At 40.2% G+C, this 26,076-nt stretch overlaps 1 protein-coding gene across 2 annotated transcripts in view; it reads right to left on the reverse strand.

The window, feature by feature from the left end:
- Positions 1 to 26,076, reverse strand: part of grm7 (glutamate metabotropic receptor 7) — a 291,232-nt gene that overhangs the window by 69,290 nt on the left and 195,866 nt on the right. For both annotated transcript variants that reach the window (XM_030051920.1, XM_030051922.1), the window contains exon 6: positions 7,868 to 8,068. In XM_030051920.1, coding sequence (XP_029907780.1) covers positions 7,868 to 8,068 — 201 coding nt within the window. The remainder of the gene's footprint in view (positions 1 to 7,867; positions 8,069 to 26,076) is intronic.

Below are 26,076 nucleotides of genomic sequence, written 5' to 3' on the forward strand. Positions count from 1 at the left end.
GAGTGGTGTGCAGCATACATTGTTAGTGGTTGAACCTGGTTAAACTTCTGCACGCAGGACCGTGACTAGGTAATGTTACGGCAGTATAGCATGCATAACTGCAAACAAACCCCATTAAATACAGTGAGGGCCAAAAACAAAAACAAACAAACAAAAAAAAAAACCTCCATTGTAGATACAGCTGTCATGCCAACATGGTTTCAGAGCAGTGCTTGTCATACTGTTGTTTGCTCCAACTAATGATTTAAAGGGAACAAAATTTGACCTAAAGGAAAATTAAAACCTAAAACAGTAGTAGTTAGGTGTTGTTGTTGTTGTTGTTGTTGTTGTTGTTGGCAAAATCACCAAACATGATGGTGATGATGATGCACATCTAGTGAAACTGCAGCTACACTGGAATTGAGTCAGAGAAGTGGGATCTATTGCTTCTTTGCCTGATTTCTCCCTGTATGATTGTTTAACATAGCTGCAAATCAGCAATTCTACAAAGAAGACATTACTGGTTTATTTTTACATTAAAACCTTACTGCTAACATTTCTGTTTTAGATCACTGAATTCTTATTTTTTTTCATATTAAACACCACTGTAGATGTGAAAAAAAAAAAAAAAAATCCCACAGTGACCTCAGTGGGATCCCTTTGACTAGTTGGCTGAATAATAACAAAAATACAGCTACTGTATGAATTTCTGTGGAAAAACAGGAAGTATATATAAAGCTTTTACTCCTGCTTTTTTTTTAAATCTCCCCTCTTGGCTGTACTGATAGTTAAACAATCCTTTGAAAAAGTGATTGGTTGAAAAACTTATAGTGATGTTGCTACTGCTCATTTCAGGTGTGTAAGATGCTTTCAAGAACAAACAAATTGATCAGGAGAGGAAAAAACAACACTTTGTTTTGATTCATCACTGAAACAACTTTTGAAAAGTGATACAAAAATCAATCTTGGCTGATGAACATAATGAAAAATCTCTCAGAAATTCCCAGGTGATGTAAACCTCTCCCTCATTCAATATAACCTGACCTGTATGTAGAGTACAGTTACATACAGTCTTTATTCAAGCACTGACTCTTTCAATGAACAGGCAGCTGGCTTCAATCAATATTCATAGCTACGGTATTCAGCACAGCAGACTAGACTGACAACTGGGGTCACAGAAAAATGGATTCTCAATTTGAAACATAGCTTAACGGCAGAGTTTCAGAGTGTTAAAAGCCTTGTACTGTGACAGTTTAACTGGTGTCTAACTGGTGCTGTTGGGTAGCACTTCTCTTAGCTCAATTAGTCATTCCTCCCATGAACAGACATCCACTTTAGATCAATACTGGGGTTAATAGCTACCACAGGCAACATAGACCAACCTCCTGATATAAAATGGATTTTGTTTCTGAATCAATATTTGGCTTGTGTTTGTTCAAATGGGGATGTTGGAACAACAACGAAAAGGAGCATTTTCTCTTTTGAAGAAAAACGCTGAGTTCTGAGAATTTGCAGTTGAATCTAGTGTACACTGAGTGCTCAAAAGATTAGAAGCAATTTTTGCATATTGATTTGTACCCTGCTTTTGGTTAAACCATGTCATAATGTAAACGTGTCTCAAAAATAAAATCAACTAAGCATAGATAGTTTTTTGACCTGGATTCACCTGGTCATTTTATATAAATGTATACTGGACTTAATACATAGACAGCACTGGTAGATCCACACCTTGAATCTTTGTGGGAGACCTTTCTTATCCACATCCTTCAGCCACCTGTTCAGCTCTTGGCGTGCATCCCCAAGTGCTATTTATTGATGCTGTATCTTTGAGACTGCTGTCAAAAATCTTCTCCAAGCTCACAGGCTTCTCGGAGATGGTTTGGATTGGCATGTCTAAAATGGAAAATCAGAATCTGTCCATGTCTCTGCCTTTCTTCAGTAACAAGGACCTTGTATCTCATTCCGGCCCATCCCATCAGCCTCTCCAGCACCTTCAGGATCCCTCTGGCTCCAGGCATTGACTCAACGGTCACTGTTAGATCATCTATGAAGGAGTGGCTTGGTGGCTGGCGAATCCCAGACTTGGACTCGGGGTCCTTGCATTCTGGTTCTGTTGATTTCACCAACATGTTCATGACCAGAGCAAACAGAAGATGCAGCCTTTAATGATTCCCACCCCTAATGTTAATGATCCTGCTGAGACTCTCAGGCTGAACTCACTGTAATAGTGGGGGCATGGAACCACGTGTGCTGTGGTCGACCAGGAGCAACCACAACACTGTTAGGTCCCCTCTGTTCTCCTTGGCATTTCTGAAAAGTTGTGTAACTATGCCTATGTGCTAAAGACAAGCGGGTATGCCAGGGATGGACCCTTTCTGCACTGAGGTGTCAATGTATTGGTTCTTGTGGGAGAAATCAGCCAGGTGCTTCACTATAATGCTGAAGAAATTCTTTCCTTCCACACTGAGCAAAACTATGACACTGAACTGACTGATGTTCTTGGAGTCCTCCTCTTTAGGAATCCACACACCTGCAGAACACCACTGCTGTGCTACTCTGCCTTGGCTTGCAATCCTTCCTTGCATTTCACCTTCATCTGATGGATCTTTTACGCCTTTCTCGTTCCTACAGATCTTGCCACAAGAATACTCAATCTTTGTTGTGAGTCCATTGCATGAAGTCGTTAGCCTTGTAGCTGTTTGGTTGGAGTTCAGTTTGCAGCTTACTTTGGGTCCTTCTTCACAGATGATGAGGTTAAGGCGTATTGATTGTCAACTAGTCTGTTCCTGGTAGGCAGTGGTTTGTCCAGAGTGACAGTTTATAGCTAAACATTTTATGCTAGGGCAGATCATTGAGCTGCTATTTGGTATGTAAATTTAATTTTGGAGTAGGCATGGTCATTGTCTCAATCACTTTTCATGTATTATGTACACTTTCTTTTTTCTTTCTTTGTTTCTTTCATTCTAATGACACAAAACCTAGATGCAGTGGTAAAGGTTATGTTAGGAGGGCTGAAATACTGCAGGCAAATCTTTTTTGTTTGTAATCAATAACACTAATAGAAAGTGAGTGAGCACCTTAACTGCTGCTTTCCTTTTAAATTAGAATATAGCAGGGTTTGCTAATTACTTGATAAAAGGATCTCTAAGGGGGGATTTCCATGGGTTCACTTCATGTGTTAAAACTATAAAAGTACACAATGAATAGTAGTATAGGTAAAAGTGACAATAACTAATTGTGAAAATGGAAAAATGTAACTTCTACAAAAGCTGTTAAAATGGTTAAGATAAATGTTTAGTATCTAGAGTTAAGTATGACTTATGGCTCAGTTCATCTGATGCATTCATGATCATAATTGGGGTTTTCAATTATCGTATTCCCTCCCCCACTCTGTCTTCCCTTAGACAATTCAAATTGTATGACGACTGACTTCTTTCTCTCATATTAAGGACTGTTGTGCAGCTTGGGCTGTGTCTTGCTGTTAAACACACTCTGCCGCTTTGCAAACAACCCAACTGTGGTCTCTTGATGCACAAGAGCGGAAAAACTGCCTTGAATGCACTTATTGGACTGTTTTCTATGAGGAGCATAATAAGGTGGACAGTGAATCTGATAAAGCCACCAGTTATATTAATTTCTGTGTTGATATGTTATCCCATGTAAAACTATTAGATGCTCATCTAGCAATAAGCCTTGGTTTACCAGTGAGGTCAGGGCTGCTATTAATAGGAAGAGAGCAGTATCTGCCAGTGGTGATAGGATCAGGATTAAAGCTGCCTGGAAAGCGATGAAAAGCTTTGTAAGTCTAGGAAAGCAAGAATATTAACAGAAGGTGGAGGGCCAGTTCCAGGGCAGTAAAACCAGCGGTCTGTTGAATGGTAAGAAACTTATCACTTGGTTATGGGGCCTTCAAAACAAGTCTTCATTACAGAATAATTGTGCCGATTGAGGCTGATAAATTATTCTTGTCCACCAATTAATGTCACTGTTGATTGACTTTAGAATGAGTTAAGAGCTCTAACAGCCAACAAGGCAGCAGGTCCGGATGGCATCCTCCCACATACACTTAAGGTCTGTATGGACCAGTTGTATGAGGCTCTTCATCACATCTTCTTCCTGTCTCTCTCCTTGTCCCAAATTCCAGGACAGTGAAAGTGACCTCTTAAGTTCCCGTTACAAAGAAAACAAGTGCTCGTAAACACGGAGATCTCTATCCAACACCCCTAACCTCAAAAATAATGAAATGTTTTGAAAGGTTGTCTTTGAGCACTTAGGCTGTTACATCCATTTCAGGATCCGTTGCAATTTGCATATAGGAGGAATGTGGGAGCTGATGATGCTTTACTTTACATGCTTCACATCATTTACAGTCATTTGGCAACAGCAACCAGCGCTGTCAGAATACTGTTTTTCGATTTTTTTTTTTCCAGTGCATTTAGTACAATTCACCCTCATCTTTTTAGCAAACAAACTTATGAATTTTAACTTGATCAAGTCTGCAATTGCTTGGCTTACAGATTTGTTTCAAGTCCTGTGTATGTTGGATTAAATGGAAAGGTTTCTGGCATTATCTTTACTAAAACAGGTGCAAGCACCCCAGTGAACAGCTTTATCCCCACTCATATTCACCATTTCTACAGTAAACTGTAGACACAGGCCAACAAACATCCTCAGATGACTCTGACCTTGTGGGCTGCATAGTAAATGGTAAAGACCCTCTCACAGCCATAAGGTTGAGAGTTTTGTCCCTTAGTATTATGCAAAGTATCTCAACCTAAACATTTGTAAAACAATGGAGCTGATTATACATTTTAGAAAAAAGAAGAGCCCCCCTGGTTTTAAATGTTTTGAAGTAGAAATAATCCCTTCATAAATACCTGGATCATGAGCTGAACTGGAAAGAGCTGTGGTGTAGAGCTCCACCCAGCTCCTATAATCATGTTGTTATTTTTTTCTCTTTTGGAAACTTATATCATTTGAAATGCACAACAAACTTTAAAATGTATTCTATAAAATTCATGCTGTGGTCTGGAGTGGGGTGGGATGACTGCCAATGACAAAAAAGAAATTAATAATCTGTTCAAAGAACCAGACTCCTTTGTCGGCCTGACCCCTGATTCCTCAGAAGTCATCATTATCCAACAGAAAAATCTATTGAAAAGAGAATCTCTAACAATACAATACAAAATGCGGTAACAGTAATTATGCCTTATCATTTCCTTTTTTGGCTTGAGGGCAAAATGTCCTGGGAAAGAAATGTCCCTTGTTCGTAGGATCATCCTCCATTTTGATCAGTTGAAAAAGGAAATAGGTGTCAGGGAGGAAATGAAACTCCACACAGAGCTTTTGTTCCAAAACAGTCAGTCCACAAAGTGAGTTTTGAAAGACAGAAATCACAGCACCTGGTGAAGTAACCACTGAGTGAAGTCACTGATATTGATCAACAATCCTGTCAAACCCCTACTGTTGTGTTATGGTCATTTTGTGTTATGGACCAGAAGAAGTCTTACTTATCATTCCTTTCTGGTCAAGACCATCCCTTTCCTCACCTGTTACAACACATGTACACTAAGGCAGCTTTCAGCCTCAGATATTTCAGATCTTGAAATTTCTGTATCTTATTGTATTCATTTGGCATAACTTCCTCATAGCAAATTGGAGTCAATATGTACTATACTCATTAATCAAGCTGCAATATTCTTAATTGTTAAATTATAATTTACCTGCAGTTGTTGTGAAATAGTAACTTACTAAGGCATACAAGACATACAATATACTCTGTCATAGTAATAAACACTAGGTTTACTCATCTAAGACAAATCATCACAAGACCCTTCCCTTTTTTCTAGATAAAATGGGTGATATCTGTTTTGTCTCCTCTCTGCCATGTAAATAAGACGCCCTGTGTAAAAATGACATTTTGAAAGGAGCCAAGTGTGGCGACGTTATCACAGCTTAGACGACTGACGTTTACGGCATGAACAAGCACTAACAGACACAAAGCCTTGTTGCCTGTCAATTTGCTCAGGGTTTTGTGTCAAACACATCTTCCATTAACTACAGAGTAAACATCCCCTGCAGCCTCATTCCCTTTCGCTGTAATAACACTGAGTAACAAGCTGTGGAGTCAAAACAGTAATGCACATGGTGATGTTGGCTGAGAAGTCGTATGATGGTCTAACAGAGGGAGTTTCGCAGCCACTCCTGTGATGAACTTGGTAAGCATATCTAGCAAAATCAGGAGCTGTTTGAACTCCCTCCGCTGGCAGACATGTCATCTTTTTCCAAACAAGAGATTGCAATGGCTGAAAGAGGAGTGTTGTCTGTTGTGGTGGCAAACACAGTTCTTACAGCAATATTCACACCAAAGGGAAGCTAATGTCCAACCATAACATAAATGACTGACATTTTTTAAGAGCAGGTGGTGATTTTGAATTAAAGTTGCTGTCAAATTAAAGTAGCCTACACCAGAACGTATTTTGCACCACATTGCATCATGCACCATACATTTAAGTGCAGTGTATTGCATCACACAGCACCTCTGGTGGTTTAAATTAGTAAAATCCCATGTAGGGCCTTTGTTTGAAGTGAATTTCGGACTTGTATAGAGTCTAAACTCGTTTCTAGCTTGTTTCTAGCTCGAGAAAACAATGGCAAGTTGTTTCAGAGACACATTTTTAATTTTGATCCCATTTTGTCAGTACTTCTGTTTGGGACTTAAACTGGAATATGAACTTTAAAGGAATAGTTCATCCATTTAAAAAAAATGGTGGGTGGTGTTATCTTGGTGTTATGTTACTGATAGCTGGAAATGGTAACTATTAGCCTCCAGTTGCTGAGGTGGACTCCCCCTAATTGATGATTTTAAAGATAACCACTTTAATCCATTAAAAGAAGGTTTAACATCATTTTACAAGTGTAGCTTTCCAAAACTAAAATACACATATGACTACCGAGTCCATACAGAGAATAGTTTTTGGGGGTAACTATTTGAGAAATTAAACTTTAGTATCCAGAGATCATGTACTGGGGTGTCAGTTCAGTTGACACAGTATGCTCATGATTACCAAGCCAGCCAGTCAGTGATCTTACCAAATGATACTAAAGGGACAAGAGAAGCAAAGCATCTAAAGCTGGTGAGATTGCTTGCTGCATTTTAAAAGATATTTTGTTTTTCACTTGTATTTTTCGTTTTGTAACTTCCAGTGGGTAGAGAAATATATCCAGCCCCAGAATCTTATTTGGACAATTAGAGTGAATCTATGGGGTCTCAATTAGAGGTGGATATGACATTATTTGCTGTTGTTCTTAGACCAATAAGATGGTTTTACATCAAAACCTCATCTAGTGCACCTTTAAACAATTATTCTGAAACCAGCATCAATTCTCACAATTACACAACAGAAACAGCAAGCAGCAGTCTCTACTCCAAAGAAAGAGGAACACAAGCGTGTATATATTACACCGTTTGACCCTAAGTCCCAAAATACATCATGAACCTTTATGTATTGGCTTCACACATGTGTGCCTTATGCTCTGGCTCTCAAGGCGAGAACCAAGGCTTTGACACATACAGTATTTGATGTATTCTATACAGTATATAACATGATGGAGATCATGATTAGATTAAAGACAGATAACCTTTAGACCACAATACAAGAGCAATATGGACAATTTTGTCAACTCTTACAACAAGCAGTGTGTTTTAATGCTCTCCTTCAGTTTCTTTTTGCTGAAGATTAGATTTCATTCCTTGTGAACCTACCATAGTCTCAAAAATTCAGCCATGCATCTCGACCTTGGAGCACAATGCAAACCATAAAATGTCACAAAACACAGACAGTGCGTTTTATCACCTCCAGAAACACAGAACCATTAGTTTACTCACCATTGAAGCTGACACTGCGGATGTACTTGAGCAGTTTCTTTCCTCCGGCCAGGTCCATCTCAGAGCAAATCCCGGAGTATTCTGGACACAGGTCCCTCTGCATGTTGTGGAGGGCGTGTGCCATGGCGTACACCGCATCAATCACAAACTGGACCTTGCCCTCCTGCTCATACTTGGAGTCAAGTCCAATACGCTCCTGACCTGAGAGAGGCAGAGTGAGGAGACCGTGACTCATCTGACCCAGACTAAATAATTACAGTTAAAGTCACAATGAAATGAAAAATGACTTTCATCTTGTTAGATCATTTTCAGTGCTAGAATATCTGTCATTTTGAATTTTTTTTAGATCAAAAACATTATTTCTGCACCCTGGAAAATAGAATATCTTTCATGTTGACCATGACAAATTAGTAGGTGTGAACAAAAATTTCAGCTAATAAAACCATCATATTTTCGGACAGTCATGCCCCTCCCAAGAGAAAGGTTGCCTTTCTCTCCCGAGGCTTACATTTTGAAAAATGCCTTTCTGCTTTCAGTCCCGCCCCAACATCCTGTTTCAACACAAGATCCATAAAAATAAAGCTCTGAAAAGACAGTTTCATTGTGAATGTTGGTTGTAGACAGAAATCTACTGTTTATTGCTACTGTGGATTATTTTATGCAGTATTTTTTTTTTTTTTTATATTTATTGTACATTTCTCTTCTTTGGTTTGAGTTGCGCATTGAAGCACGTCACATTTGTGGTCTAATTTGTCACAACAGAGCTTTGAAATTCAACTTGGTGTGTAATTTATTCCATAATTGACCCAATGTTAATATTTGGATACTTATTAATTGCACTGTAATTAATGAAATGACAGCGCTGTAATTTAGGGGATCACTAAAATGCTGTAATATATTTCACCGCCCTTCTTTCCACCCTCAGAATAATGGCATTAATTTACAGTGCTCCTGGCTGAAAGAAACTACGAAAGGGTAATTAACATGGGGCTTTTTTAGGGGCCCATGGTCTAACATGACCAGCATAACACCTATTTAGAGAGCTCCAAAATTTCCCAGCTGCCAGCCCTTGCACTCTGTAATAAAAGTGCAACATTATATCACTTTGAACACATAGTATATGGCAAGCAGGGGTGAAAGTGAACACGGGGAAAAGGTGAGGAGCAGCCAGATGAAACAACAAGCTGCACCAATTCCTATTAACACTCTTTTATCTGTCTGCTGTGCTCTCAGTAGGTGATGCAGCCTGGGGGAACAAGACCCAGGTCTGCCACAGCAAAGAGCAGTGTGTGTGAAGTTCTATGCTCCCAAAGGAGGGTCAGTATACAGTTTACAAGGGTATACACCAGTAAATCAGCCGGCTGAAATTCTGGGCAAATATTGGCCTCTATTAAACGCTGGAGAGAGGCCAGTCATGTGGTCAGGTGCAGATCCATAAAACCTGCAATGAAATTTTATTTCCTTTGAGCATATTATTTATTCATTTAAATATTCATTATCATTTTAAATGTCCAATTATATAAGTATATATTTTATTTATTTGATTGTAAATTCGGCTCATTCCAAAGCAGAAGTCCTTAAAGAGCTGCTAATCCTACAACAGATTCATTATTATTTTGGTCTCCATGCTGTTATGGAGGTATTTTGAACTGGCAAGAAAACAATTCTGGGGTGAAACACTGAAAAGCAACTTTTTTGGTATGAACACAAAAAATGGAAGATATTGAATGTTAGTACACATCAGCTTTAATACAAAATATTGGTTTTAGCGCTGGACTTCAAAAACCCATGTAAACTGGACTGTAGCATCTGGAAAGTAGCACCAGTGTCCACTCTGGTTGAGCTCCCCCTGCCATCTCTGCATGTGCATTCATAACTGTCACACAATATTATTGCCATACTTGCATAGTTGTGACAATACTGCCAGGCATCATTACGATACTGAAATTTAATCTCATTTGTGGCTCTGTAGTCCTGTTAACAGCTGCATGATGTGCAGATGTCAGTGGCTAGCCTTATCTAGATATTTCACTCGCCACATTATCTCCAGTTGTTAACCCACCTCATCTAAACACCTGTCTCTCTGCACCTTGAGAAGTCACAGAGAATTCGAGTAGAACTCAGCATCATTCAGATTAAACACTGAATAACATACGGATCTTTAAAACTGATGATTCAAATGTCTAGAAAGTTGTGATGAGAATAAAAGGGATAGAGGCAAATAATATCCATGAAACGCAGAGTTGCAACCAAATAAATGTAAAGCTTAGTGGGACGATTGTAGTATGTCATCAAGATGCCGAATGACTCTTCTGGTGTTGCATGAGGCTGATGGAGGCATTATGCAGTAGGATGCAAAATAACTTAAGTAGTTTAAATGCCGACAGCTGCAGGGCCCAACTCACACAAAATGCAGAGGCATGCAGGCCTCTGAAAAAAAGACTACAAAGACTTTGATCATTCAAATGTCTTAAAACAGGCCAAAAGTTATTCTGTGGACTCACTGTGCTTTAGATTCTACTTCAAACCTGAATTTATGACACCTTGGCATCATTTATATGGATTTTCATGACTTCTGTAAAATGTTACACTGTTTGAGTTCATTTTAGTTTGTCATTTACTGGAGGAGGTCAAAAGTATTACCCTCAGGTTTATCTGGACAGTTTAACAGCAGTATGATCTCCTTCCTTACCTTGGCTGTCGAAACTCTCTCTCTCTCTCTCTCTCTCTCTCTCTCTCTCTCTCTCTCTCTCTCTCTCTCTCTCTCTCTCTCTCTCTCTCTCTCATATATTGGCTGCTCTCAGAGAATTACACTGAAGGTCAGGAGCATGGTTCACAAAACAGACTGAGTGGATTCAGAAACAATGCTGATGTGAGCTTTGTTTTTTCATGCTTCACATTAATATCCTCAGTATAAAGTTTATGAAATGCCTTCATCAATAACTATATTCCTTGGTTGCCAGGGTAACTCCACAAAGGTGCAAATATTGTTTCTCCACTAGATTTTGCCTAAGCTATACAACACACATAAAACAAAAAACACAAAAAATCATTGTGTAAAATGAGCAAAGTTGCTATGTTTTTAAAGTCTTAATACTTTAGCTGAATGAAGTGGTAAATGATGTAAAGACATAAGGAGCACATTATACTGTACAAGACTTTGACCACATTACTGGTCTGTGCCACTCACACTTTCAAGCTTGGGGTTGATTGTCGTAAAAATGCAATGTTACTGTCTTTTTCAGTGGATTCTTCTCAGCATCCTGTCTGATGTTGAAAAATGCTGAGACAGCACATTTAGCATGGGATTATTTGAAGAATCAACTCTCCTCAGACACACAAGAATTTCACATTTTATTTATTATTTGTTTGTTTTTGTCTTTAGTTATTTGTTTTCTTCAATCTCTAAGATCTTGAAGGAGAAATTCACTGAGGAGATTGTTTAATGCTTAATTACTTTCAATACTTTGATAGTTTTTGTAGCTTGTCTTCTCAATAAAGACACATTATGTGTACAGTGTGAGTTTTGATAATGCACCTAAAACAGTTCTTAAGGCCCTGAGAGCCTGAAAGTGATGATTAATGTGATGACAGAGCCTTCAAATTTCATGCAACTATTATGATTCATGAGAATAAATACACAATTATTTCTATTTAGTTAATGCTGTTATTTGTGTTACAGTTACAATCATAGGCGGAGTTTGCGGGGGGGCAGGGAGGGCATTGCCCCCCCTAGCGTCTGAAATGTGTCACTACATTGAGTCAAAAATAGGTCCAATATTTTTTTTTTCCTGTATACATATCTATAAACATTTAAGCAATGCAATAAAATAAGATTATTTTCAGAAATAAATCTGAATTACATTATGTTTGGTATTGTAATAAATAAAATAATAATTTAAAAAAAAGTTTGCCCCATACAACGGTGAAAGTTCAGCAGTATCAGGGTAACTATGGTTACGATAATGTCCAATTACAATACGAGAACAATGTAAAATGCGGGGGGAAAAACAGAAGACCTTGAAATAATTCATGACTTGGAGTAGCTGAAGCGAGGGCCCGAGGATAGAGCTCAGCACTACTTTGTTTTGACACAAACCTATGAAGCCATGTGTGCAGCCAAGGAATGTGCAAACCCGTCCACGTCTCCATGGCAATGACTCCCCACTCTGGGTTTCACTTTGATCGTTTGAATACCCAACAGGGCTTTCAAAGTTAATTAGTAACCGTAGTTCGTATTACATGAAGAGAACAGAGGAGGCAGAGGAATGAAAAGCGGAGCAGCACATGCATGTTTCCACGTTTGACTAAATGATCATCGGTGCTTGGTGGCTTACAGAAAACCGGCTGCATAAAACCAAACACCAATGTTCATTAAGATCCTATCCACTTCATCAAACAAAGTCATCTTACAACAGGAGAAAGAGAGAGCGAGAGAGAGAGAAAGTATTTGGATCTTTGATTCACCCCATTAACTTCTTTGCTTGTCTCTCCTCTCCATTTCTCATTTGCTTTCCTTCTACACTATCTCTTCATATCTCTCTCTCATTGTCTATGCATCTTTCTCTCCATCTGTCTCATGAATCCTCTGTCTCCTCGTCTTTGTGTCTCTTCAACTCAATACTTTCTGTAGCTCTCTTTCACACACACAACTTCTTTCTCACAAATATGCAGAGAATCATACCGCAAGTATCAATATGCATGCCATAAGACTCATCCTGCTGGTACCAGGTAGCATCTCCTTTTGCCTTCAGAAGAGCCTGAATTCTGTCTTTTTTGTGGTAAATGTGAGCTATGAACACCTCAGATATCCTCTAGTTATTTTGGCCAGCTAGTGCCGTCTCAGCTGAGCAGAATCAGCTTCTCGGATGAAATGTAATGAACGTCATGATTTGTAACAAGCTGACTTGAAGCCAAGATGACAGTAAGTAGGTAACATTAGTTATTATCAAGCACAGTTTTTAGCTATTTTCTTTAGCCATCTTATTCCTAGGAATTTACATTGCAAAAATTTTTTTCTCATATTTTCTTTGAATCAAGTGTCATTTTCTCGCACTCATTTCTACTGTGAGTGAACTTCAAGGTGCAGTTGCCTATGTCTAAACTATGTAACTCTGTTTGTTGTTGACCTTTTGAAAAGTGTCCAATAGGATCACAGCCTTGGATAACGTCCAAAATACCAAATCTGGTCAGAACGGCTGTAGTTTCTGATTTTCCTTTGCCATATAGCATTAACTAAAAGTTATAACCTCTGACAAAAAAAAGGACGGTATGGGGACATCAGCTGTTAGAGAAGGCTAACAGAATTATTTTTCCTTATACAGCAAAGCCACTGATTTTCTGTGCTCAACCAAGCGGTGAGTGGAGCTCAGACCACTCATTGTGTGTTGCCGGCTTTCGCCTCTTGACCTGCGTCACGTCATCCCTTCTCTCTCACTCCCATTTTAACAGTCACTGTTTACCATTATGTGCACCACGGTTATTCTACTGTAGAAAATATGAGTTTATACACACAGCATCTCAATATCTTATAATCTGGTTAATGCATGTAACAATGGAAGCACTGTGTTAAAGTGCAGGGTCAGTATTTCTGGGCAAAAACGATATGCATGGAAATGTAAGTGTCCTCCTACACAAGCAAAACAATATTACATATGAATCATATACAATATGAATCATATCATACAAATGCACTGGCAACCACGTGGGCTTCATATCTGCATACCACACTGGGTCTTTATTCATGCAGTTGGTGAAAATTGTCTCTGCACACAATCTGCATTTTTTTTTAACAACAGTAAACGCCCTGCAGGAACCTTGTAAAACTTCTGTACTACAGTACCTCTGCTGCACAACTAGGTTGACTGTATGGGAATTTGTCCTCTCTTTTCAGCAGAATGTAATTGTTGGAGGGACATGAGTTTATGACAGGTGGGACTGTTGGAGCAGAACAATTATATTTTTGCATATACATTGACTTTCCCACTTTAATCTCATTCCCAAGAAATTCAGCACACTTCTGTCACTCGCCAGGTTGACCTATAACTATAAAAATGAAGTAATTTCTTAATCTATCTCCCTAACCACTGATGGAGGTAGAACAGCTGCATAAACAGTTTCAGCCCAGTCACCAGAATAAAACGTTGCCATTTAAGTTTCTGCAAACCAACAAATACATTGAAATGCAAATGCTATCAACATTTATGCTTTCTTTTTCTTAAAGAATTTTTTTTTTTTTTTGCTTTTGCTTTTTTTTTTTGCTTTATATTATAATCACAGTAGAGAAAAAAGGCAGGGGAAGGGATGACTTGCAGCAAAGGGCCTGAGGTCGGATTCAAACCCAGGATGCTGCAGTCAGGACATAGCCTTAGTACACAAGTTGGAAATTATGTTTAGGTCCCAGTCGGGTTGGGTGAAGTCAGCTTTATTTTAGTGGAACTCTAGTGTAAAATTAACTAAAATGATGTACCTAATGTCTGTTCTGGGCAATTTCCTGTACAGTGCTGGAGTTTATGTGATGACGCTGAAGACAACAAAATCTTGACCCAAACACGCCAGAGTGCCCGCTGGGTTTGGGTCAAGCTCGGTTACTACGTTCTCAGACTCGGGTCAGATTTGGACAAAACATGTGGCCCAATCCGCACTCTATTTTGCACAAGCCAAAAGAAAAATTTGATGGTGGGGCTTGCCAAAAGAACACAGAAAAAAAAAAAAACCTGAATCACCAGGACCTGCACCTTGCAAGATGTCTTTTAGCCCTAAATGTTATACAGAGCAGGCATACAAGAGTGGACACCAAAGATATAAAATCATGATTCTTTTATTTTTTCCTGTTTTTGTGAATAACAAGGTATCACTGTTAGTGTGCTGTGTGCTAAAAAATGATAAATGTTTAAGGTGGGTGGAATGGTCAGAGGAGGCTGGAATGGATGTTGTGGCAGAGAAACAGCCTGCGTTTAAATTCAATTCAACTTCACTCAAAACGTTTTACCCTCCATCAAACAGGTTGAATGAAAATGGCCTCAGGAGCTGTACAGGATGAGCAGCAAACAAAAATGAGAAAAGGCAGCGTTCTGGAAGCGCTGTACTGGCTTTGTTATTTTCTTTATTTGTCTTTGGTGCACAGTCTCATAAATAAATAACGAGAGGAAAATAAAATGGAAGAAGCAATTTGGCTGAGGATGAGTGAAACACAGAAGGAGACATGCTATCAATACTGCTCCCAAATAATCTCATTATAGGAAGAGGAGCAGCCGAGCTAGCCAAGCAACTAATAGCACAACATCAGGAGCCTGTTAGCACTACAAATCACAGCTCCAACAGGGACCTAAAACTGTCAAACACACATTTCAATACTGAATATTACTGTGCTCTATTTCAGAGTCATGTTTTACCAGAGTGTTCATGCATTACTCACTCTGACCTGCCTCATTCTTCAGGTAAATATCCTTGTCTTCCAAGGTTAAACTGTTAGCCAGCCACACAATAAAACTACATGGTGATCTGGATATTAGGTGGCTAGTAACACCACAATAAAAAGAGGCAGCCTGTAGGGCAGAACAATTAATTGAAATATCTGTGAAACTGCAATGTGGCCAAGTGTCGCAGGAGTTCCATTTTTTTTCTTTTTTTTTTTTTGATAAAGGTAAAATGAGTGATAAAATGTCATTATTAATTACATATTGTGATGCTACAGAGCTGCCCTGACTGAGAAATCATACTCTCCAAATGTAAGAAAACATATTGTGTTTGGCTAGCAAAAATCATTCCTTCAAATCAATCATTTTAATAGTTTTGTCAATGAAAACGATGCTACAAAAATTAGCATTTCCAATAAAGCTATGATTCATTTCGTAATCACAGTATCTGTCAGTCTATTTTTTTTTTTTTTTTTTATGACAACAGTGGAAACAGTTTATAGTGATCACAATTAGTTATCAACTGTTTATATGGATCAAAAACTTGGAACAGAGTCATTCCTGTACAAGCTGGGTAAATAATTCACTTACCGCAATTAAGTTGGGGTATTATGTGCACCACTGATGTTACTGTATTTCTCAACAGCATGATAGTGTTTTACGCTGCAGCCTGATTGTAATTTGTACTTTATTTCACACACTGCACTGTAGTATATTTGAATGAGAGTAATTTATTTTGTAATTTGGAAAGTATTTTGAAACAGTCAGTAGCATTAACAACAACAACAAAAATGGTTGTAACAATCATCCACCTGTAACAATCGATTCAGCTTGGACAGATGTGATCACTATATGCGGTTTATAGTGATCACATTGGTTTCCACTGTATACTGCTCAGCTCTTGTAACCTGCACATCCAATGCAGGTTAAAAGAACATACCCTCAATTAAAATACTGGTATTAACTAGTTCTGTCACGCATACTGTATGTAGCAAAAGCTTAGAGTACAGCCATATCTTGTGTGGTGGATGTGGGAATTACCATTTGCAATGACTGCCACACTAGGGAGTTTCTGCCCATATGAAGACAGCAAAAATGAAAACTGAGCCTATGTGCAATCAGAGAGGGAGCTGCTGCAGACACTAGCAAAGTACATTTTGTTACAGAGGGGGACACAGTGGTCCCTTTGGTCATGATGGCACCACCTCTGACTGTGCTTCTGCAGGGTCAGAGACGAAGGGAGCAGCAATGGGTATTGCAACAATGTCCATCTTACAAAGCTATTTAATCTCATGCACAGCGTTAAAATGGTCTTTGTAGTGGTAAAATCTCCCTAATGGGTGGTTATAAATTACCCCCAAAATTTCTGGGAAATTCATGTCAATCATCTGATTTAAAATGCAGGGTAATTCTCTCATCCCACTGTCAGATTTTTCCACTTGTTTTAAGAGAAATGTTATTTCTACACTCCAGATACTGCATTAACTTTAATAATTTATTATTATTATTATTATTATTATTATTATTATTGTTTCCAAGTGCTTAAAGGAGAAGAATGTCTCAACAGGCATTGGGCTGACAAGAAGAATATTAGCCTTTCTTTAGTGTTTTTTAATAATTTATATTATTGCATTAGTTGACCTCCAGTCATTGTTCCTGTGCTGGACAAATTTTTTCTTAACATATTGTCCTGTTTTTCCTCAATGCTATTTTATTACTCCTAACTTCTTGAAGTACAGTGTAAACAACATTTTTAACCATAATGATAAAAGATGTTGGAGGTGAGGAAAAAAAAACAAACTCCTATTGGCACCTGATAGGCCACAGGAAGGAACGAATGTAATAAAGGGAAACTCAGTTTTCGAGAAACAATAACCTAGACCTCCACAACTGTCCAACTGAGAAACACAATCTGATCCAACCCGAGAGAAGGCTGATGTTCTGTTCCCACTTAACAACTGGCTACCTTTGCTCTCAGCAGTAAGTATTATCCTCAATATCTGCCATGACATCTTCCTAAAGAAATGATTCTTCCTAACCTCTGACAGCCTTGTGTCTTGACATTGTTCGATGCTGTTTTGGTTTAAACTGTGAGGGAAGCAGACTGTTCTCTGCTCAGCTATCAGCTGGCTCCCTGCGCTGACAGCACCAATTATTACCCTGGGTATGTGCCATGCGGGTGCACCTTTAAGCACACGTTGATCGGAGGCTTCCTATCTGTTTTTAGGGTCCCTCTAGAGATCCTGACTGCAGTCTCCACCCCCTCTCTATTTCCTTGCCTGTGGCAATGGGACCCAAAGCTTAATGTTATCGCAAAAACAGGAATCTCTCTGTCTCTCTCCTCTCTATGACCCCTCATATCTTTCTCCTTTTCCCCCTCTTTCACTTTGTCTCTTGCCAACACACACACACACAGATTCACACACACACAGAACAGGACTCCCATTGGACCCTGTCGGCATGATATTATCCAAACTCCAGCCCCTTCAAAGGCACCATAAGCATAATGTCATCCTAAGAGCTGAGCTGCCGCCTGTCACCACCCCCGGCCACTGAAGTGTATAAATTGTTCTCAGCTACTGACTGCAGGCGATGGCACCAGCCCCACAGTGCCAAAGGGCTCTTCATCTAGATACAGGCTGTGTTTTCAGTGGCCCGCTTCCAACTGGCTTGCAATTGATTTCAGCCAGGTTAGCTCTAGGAAAACACTTAGCAATGCTGATGTGTGTTTTTGTTGAGTTGTCAGAGAGTAACTATGCAACTGAATAAATGAGACTGTCCTCTGGCATAAAAAACGACCCCATAGGGTGTTTCTACAGCAGTTTATTTTGACCTGGAGGTACACTTTACAGTTTTTTTTACAGTTGTTTAGACAGTTGTTTAGGGGCTCTCAACGTTCAGGACCAGGTTGTTCACCTTCCACCAGTCCACAAGATGTCTCACTTCCTCCCTGTAAGCCAGTTCGTTGTTGTCCTGAATGAGGCCCACAACTGTTGTGTCGTCCGCGTACTTCAGGATGTGGTTGCTGTTGTACCTGGGACGACAGTCGTGGGCCATCAGAGTGAACAGCAGGGGGCTCAGAACACATCCCTGGGGGAGCCGTTGTTCAGGGAGATGACACTGGAGGTGTTGTTACCCACTCAGACAGACTGGGTTCTGTCGGTGAGGAAGTCCAGTAGCCAGTTACACAGGGGGGTCTTGAGGCCCAGGGGCCCCAATTTGCATACCAGGTCCTGGGGGATGATCGTATTGAATGCTGAGCTGAAGTCCAGGAACAGCATCCGTACGTGGGTGTTCTTCTCCTCCAGGTGCTCCAGGCTCAAGTGGAGAGCAGTGGAGATGGCATCCTCAGTGGAGCGGTTAGGCTGGTATGCAAACTGAACGGGTCGAATGATGGGGGGAGTATGGAGATGATTTGGTCCTTAACCACCCTCTCGAAGCACTTCATGATGGTGGATGGTGGAGTGCAACGGGGCGAAAGTCATTAAGGCATGTGATGGCTGATTTCTTGGGCACTGGAATTATTGTGGCTGACTTGAAACACGGGGGGACGACAGCCTGGTTCAGAGAGGTGTTGAAAATGTCTGTGAGCACGTGGGCCAGCTGGTCTGCACATTCCTTGATCAGCCGTCCTGGAATGTTGTCAGGGCCTGCAGCTTTCCGTGCGTTGACCTTCCTCAGGGCTCTCCGCACGGCAGTGGTTTCGAGCCTGAGTGCCTGCTCATCGGGGTGGGGGGTAGCTTTCCTCACAGGGTTGCTGTTCAGAGCTTCAAACCTTCCGAAGAAGTTATTGAGCTCATTGAGGAAGCCGATGTCATCCTGGCAGGGTGTGGGTGTGGCTTTGTAGTCAGTGACAGTCTGGATGCCCTGCCACAGTTGTCTGGTGTTGCTGGGGTCCTGGAAGAAACCTTGGATCTTCTGACTGTGGGCGCACTTTGCTACCCTGATGGCACGGTTCAGATTTGCCCTCGCTGATCTAAGTGCCGTCGCATCACCAGATTTGAACGCAGCATTGCGCTCCCTCAGTCTCACTCACACCTCCGTAGTCATCCAAGGTTTCTGGTTGGCCCGTGTGGTGATTGTCTTGGTGACTGTAACCTCCTCCATGCACCACTGAATGCAGTCTGACACAGGTGCAGCATACTCCACCACATTAGTGTGTTGGTTGTCTGTTGCAGCCTCTCTGAACATGCACCATTCGGTGCACTCAAAACAGTCCTGCAGTGCAGACATAGCTCCCTCAGGCCACACTCTCACCTTCTTCACAGCAGGCTTTTCTCTGGTGAGCACGGGCTAGTATGCAGGAATTAGCATAACAGAGAGGTGGTCTGAGGAGCCAAGGTGGGGGCGGGGGGCTGCTCTGAATGCCCTCTTGATGTTTGTATAAACGAAGTCCAATGTATTCTCCCCTCTGGTAGCAAAATCCACATGCTGATAAAAATTTGGAAGCATAGTCTTCATGTTGGCCCGGTTAAAGTCCCCCGCAACAATAAAAATGCCTTCCGGATATGTGGATTGCATGTCGCTGATGGCACGGTAGAGAACACTCAGGGCTTGTTTAGTGCTGGCGCTGGGTGGAATGTAAACAGCAACAATGGTGACGTTGGTGAATTCCCGGGGCAGGTAGAAAGGCCTGCACCTCACAATCATAAACTCTATGTCCACTGAGCAATGACTGGAGACCAGGGTGGCGTTGTTACACCAGCTGTTATTAGTGTAGATGCAAACACCACCCCTCCGGGTTTTACCTGTGAGAGCATGGCTTCTGTCGGATCTGAATGTTGTTAGCCCATCCAGGCTAATGGCGGTGTCAGGGACAGAAGAGTTGAGCCACGTCTCGGTGAGAATGAGGATACAGCAGTTTCTTGTCTCCCTTTTGGTGTTTAAGTCCAGCTTTTTGTAGTCCAGCTTGTTTTCCAGGGAGCGTACGTTGGCGAGCAGGACTGATGGAAGCTTCCTCCAATGTCTCCGCGGGCGGCCTGTGCTGGGGGGAGACTCCGCTGCTCTGAATGCCGCTGGATCTGACCGGCGTAGCAGACCGAGGCTGTGTGAAACGGTCCGCATCTCCGGGTCTCCAAGTTACTGAATTTGCTCAAACTAATCACAACCTGCCAGTCATATATTGTTCTTACACAGTTTCGCTGAACTGTTGATGCTGCAAACACTCATCTAGATGGCGAAATTAACAATAAAGTGGCTGTGTGAGCCGGAGCAGCTGCAGCAGGACAGGGCGCCGCCATCATGACATTTTGCACACTAAAATGAAAATTTTCACACAATTAACAAATCTTTACACGCAAGAAGCAAAACACCTGTCCAGAGTTGCGCAACAGTAAGCACAGACTCGGCTTCACACTTTTTGCAAAACATTACACACAGTGATTTGCAAAACTCTACACGCATTTTCACACCTTAGACACAGATAAGGATTGTGAGGCTATCTCCTTCTCATTACAAAGCCCTGGCTTGCCAGTGACCACACTAATGAACAAACTGGATAAGCACATCGACCTGTTGTGGAAACACACGTGCTTAATTGAAAATACAGCACTCAGGTAGGTATAAAAGCCAGCAGGTGAGTTCACCTGTCTTCAGCAAAAATGGAAGGAGTTAGAAGAAAAAGAGTGAGAATGAGAGGAGGAGCTCAAAGAGGGGAAGAAGGAGGTAGAGGAAGAGGCCTAGGTAGAGGAAGAGGTAGAGAGGGACCTGAAGAAGTGATAGCACCTGAACAAAGAAGAAGAATTACTGTTGCTACTGTATTTCTGCTGAGATTTGGCTGAACTCTCAGTCCAGCTTCCCTCAGTGTCCTGTTTGTCTACAGGTAAGAAAACTACTATTTTGTTCTGATTTTCCTTGTTGATTGACATGTTACTATAACTGTGCACATCAGTGTTGTGCAGTGCTTGGTACGTTTATAGTACTTGTGTACTTTCTCTGTATACCTCAAAGTAATCATGAAGTATGTATTGGATTTGTCAATATATTTTTGTCATCTAAATTATCCCATAACCATGCTCTCAAACAATATTTCTGAATAAATTCCTTCACTATTTCTTAAAAAAGGGTTTTTACAAATGTGTTTTGAATTAATTACGGTAGTATGTAATAGATTGAAACAGTGTACGATCATTGAAAGAATGTGTTAGTGACATGAGAACAAAATAAGATTTTTATCAATTTGTTTATGGTTTTGGCTGATATGTTTCATTTTGCAAACAAACTGGGGTGTTCTGCAAATTGGGTGTGGTGTTTGGTTAATTGTGTGAGGTGTTTAGAAAAAAGGAGCCCTGTTTTCAAAATTGTGTGTAAACAATTGAAAAAAAAAACTGTAAAAGGTAAGCGACCTCTAGTGGCCCTGTAAATAACGACACTACGGTGCAATACTGAGGGAGCCACAAAGTCCGCATAAGGAGGCTGGGGTGTCCGAGGTCACCCAGACCGAATGTTAGAAAACATTTTGTAACATTAAGCATTAGAGATGCTCCTGTGGGTCGTACTCACTAATGTTACTAATTTAGGAAATGCTCCTGTTGGTTGGGTTAGCGGGGTCACAACAAATGACCTATGTGGTCATATGAGTTGGAGGACTTGTTGGCATTAATGGGGAGGTCATACTACCACTAGCTTGTCAACTACATTTGGTTTTACACCAGTGCCCATGAAAGCAGAAATATCAGTGCTTTCATTTTGTGTTTGATTTACAATCATACAATACAATACAGGTCATTTTAAAATCTTAGTCTGTGTCTAAAAGTTTTTGGCCACAACACTTTTTCCAGGAGGAAAATGAGACCAAAAAAAAAGAACCTTTGCTGACAAAAACTGTGAGGAAATATAATGACATTTTTCCTCAACAAATAAAGGGACAAAAATGCCAGAAAGAGATGAATGAAAACACAGCTCCTGACTTCAATCTGGAAGAGAACAGATGTATGGGCAAACTCTGTTTTCGATATCAAGCACAGTATAAAAACAAACGGCAGATACAAAATACAAGCAGCTATAATGAGGAATCGAGATCAGTCTACATATTAAAGTCACTAAATCGTTTAATGAGGAATTGACAGAAAAAATGTAAAAATGATTCAGTAGAATTGGATACAATTTTGATTTAATCAACTAAAGCCACTCAACAAAATTCAAATGACTATAGAGTGACATAAAACTAAAATGCATTTTAGTCAAAACACTAAGACCACAACTAAATCAAAATTGACTGGCATAAGTAAAGCTGGTTAAAAAGGAAAATAATTCCCTGACTGATGCAGCGATCATATTGTTGGGCAGTGAAAACATGGCCACCCTGGATTATCTCCTTGACAGATGTTATGGCCAACAGGGCAATCCCCCTGCTACACAGCATGCTCTCTTAACATGTGTTCATCCCACAAAGAGTCTCAAAGGTGTGTTGCTGGCACGCAGACATTCTGAGATGATATATCAACTACAATAATCTTCCCCTTTTATAGATAGTAGTAATAACCCTATACACACAGTATTACCATATATCATGAGTAGCAAAGACTTCCAACAACCAGGCCTGACTGTATCCTGGGATTACTAGGATCAGAAATTTTTGGATCACTTTAATATATATTTTTTCTCCATATCTGATGGCCCTAAAGCCTGCCTGGTTTATATATGCACACAGAGAATATCATCAAATTGCCATCTACAGTTTGTTTTGTCTTTGCAAATGAGTTGCACCAGCGCAGTAAGACACATAAAAACCACCTAACGTGTCTAATTGTTTATTGTAAAATGGCCACTGAGTAAGCCAGCTCTAACCAAACCAAGAGCCAGGTTCCTAATTCTGTAGCATGTGGTGGCTTGATTATAGCAATAATGCTTGATATGCTATTCTTTACTGAGATTAGCATTGCAATGTGGGTAGGCACAAGTTGCTTACCAAAGATTGTTGGCATAGCCAAGGTACAGAAAATGGCCAGCATACAGAAAACAGCATCCTTGATGGTGGCCTAACTTTATTACAATGTTTGCAAATGCCTGTCAACTGTCAGAAAAGCTGTTTTCAAGGTGTGATGCATAAAAAAAAACAATTAAATGACGGGAGCTGTAAGGATGGTAAACTAAATCCTTGGTTACCAGTTGTCGACTTGACAACCAGTCCATTTCTGACAGTTTGGCCTCGAGGCTTTGGTCTCCATTTCTGACAGTGCATGTAACTAAAAGCAGATTCATCTAAATTTAAAGGGACATGATGCAGTTATCAGCAACCAGTGTCAATTGCAAGAACATTGTCAGGTCACTGGCACTGCCAATGTGTAATGGGTTGAAACGGAACAGAGAGCACAATGTAGTGTGATGCCAGTTGTGCCATCATGCAGAGCGGTTGAAAATACAGAAAGGTAGGGTGTGGAATGGGGGTCCCAAAACAGAAACGGAGTACTTTGTGACAGCCAGACATCTCAGAATTTGGCCAAATAATCATTGAGACACTAACTGATTAATGATCCTATGATCACCTCACAGATATACTATGGTCATTTATGCTATGGCACAGCAAAAATCTTAATCCACCTTTAAGATGATTAACTTTGCATTTGAGATGTCCTGGGAACTGACAGAAGGTTTTTGTTGTATCCAGTAACTTTGTCGTATGCTGTTTCTCTGCCCACTGGGAGTTCAGAAATCATACCTGAGCTCCCCAGTGGGAGGTCCCATTGGGAATTGTGATCAAAAGCACTTTTCCTAATGAGATGTAGGACTTCTCCTAGCTTTGCAGCATAAGATGACGACTAGTGCATCATGGACGGTGTCCAGTACTGCCGATGGTTCGGTGAACACAATACTGAAACTTCAGTAACATGGGATGGGTCGCACTCCAGGGAGCATTGTAAAATTTGTAAAATAGTGTAGACCTGTATACCACAATAAGTCTATGTCTAAAAGATCTTGACACTAACACTGCAAGACTTGTAGCTACAATTGCCACTGGATCCACCTATTATTAAAACAACGACAACAGCAACTACTATGCACTGATGTTACTGCTGTAACATGTTGTAAATATGTTGTCTTTAAAGAGCATCAGTGACTGAGGATTATTTTGTTTGTTTTTCTGACTAAGATAAGCTGACCTCCACAGAGTATCCTTGATAATCTGTGCAAAATTTATGGGAGAGGCAGATCAGTTGGATTTCCTCTTGTTTGAGTCATTAGGGTAGTTTCAAGGCTTAATGTTGCCAATCTGCTGGTATGCATTGTCCCTCCACTTGCTGCACTGAGTGTGCAGGGGGACTCAATCTTCCTGAAATGGCACAGAAGGCGTGTTCATTATGTAATTGAAGGCTTAGTTCTAGGGGGCATAGATGAGCCCAGCCGTCTCTGTGGTGAGGAATTATAATGTGCAAAGGGAGGGAAGTCAAGGCAAAGAAAGGAAAAAAAAAAAGAGTTACGGGGAAATGGAAATTGTGACGATAAATTATGCATTGCTAATTAATTTGGGATATTATGTAAATGTTTGTCAAATTTAAATACATTTAAATATCGTTTAGATAATGTCTAAGGATCACATTAATCAGTGAGAGGTGAGGAAATAAGAAAGGAGATGAAGAGAGGAGTAAAGAGAAGAGAGGAGGGAAAGGGAAATGTAATACGAATGGCATAAAAAAACAAAAGCAAATGAAAGTAAAGAAAAATACAATGACAAGACAATTGGTTCTTCTGTGGTTTCAGTCAATGCTCTCAGTAGACCAGGTTCATTAGTGCTGGCGCTCTATTCAGACAATCATGCTGGAGAACTTGCTGCGCATTATTGATTGTAGCCAAAAGAGACCTATGTGATTCTGTTTACAATTGCAAATTGCTATGCTTTATCAGGCCAACTACACAAGGAGATGAACCAGTTTATGGCAAAAGTTAATGCACAGTGATAGTGTTTATCACGACTGTGATGCTGGCACTGTGTTTTCCTGAATTGTCTCTGAAAGACACTATCTATCTATCTATCTATAAACCATACAGACACAGATGCAGACTGACAAACACTCTCAAACACGCCCAAACTAGGGATGGAATACTGATATTGGCCAATATTGGTCTTGTTGATATTTATCCGTCCATTGTTGTCTGGGCTCGACACTGATGGTGTCTCATCCGAAAAAAAAAAAAAAAAAGTGTTTGAAAGTCACACGCAAACCGACCATGGAATTGCATCCTCTGATCCGACTAGGTCTGCAAGTCACATATCTGAGTCCCAGGTGGAACAGGGTCACAGTTTCCTGAGACCCAGATCTCAGGGGAGGGACTGTACTGAGAAACTAGAATTAAATGGGCTACGTTTGTTAGAAGGAGGAATTTTTGGGAGTCGGTAGTTGTATAGCAAGCTAAAGGGGCAAACAGTTATTTTTCACAAAAAACTTTCATTAATGTTGCTTAGGGACTTCCTGTGTACAGTGTTTTATTTTCAAAAAATCAACAAGACCAACTCAAAATGGATATGAACAATATTAGTGTAACTAAGAGATATAATGAAAAAAATAATAGATGGATAGATTATTAAATACAATACAAGTTACCAGCCGGAGTGTGAGAAGGTATTTGCATATTCATAGATCCATACATTCTTAATGAGGGCAAGGTGTAGAGTTACATGTAAGCCATAAGGCATAAAGGGATTTTTTTTTTTTCATTGTAAAATTATGTAATATTGATAAAGAGAGATGATTTTTTGGGGGGTTTAATGGATGGCTGGAGGAGGAATTTAAAGTTTCATAAATGTTATTTCATAAATATGTATGATTGATTTATATCATTTATCGTTCAAAG

The sequence above is a fragment of the Myripristis murdjan genome, chromosome 5 (genome assembly GCF_902150065.1).
Source record: "Myripristis murdjan chromosome 5, fMyrMur1.1, whole genome shotgun sequence".
NCBI lineage: Eukaryota > Metazoa > Chordata > Actinopteri > Holocentriformes > Holocentridae > Myripristis > Myripristis murdjan.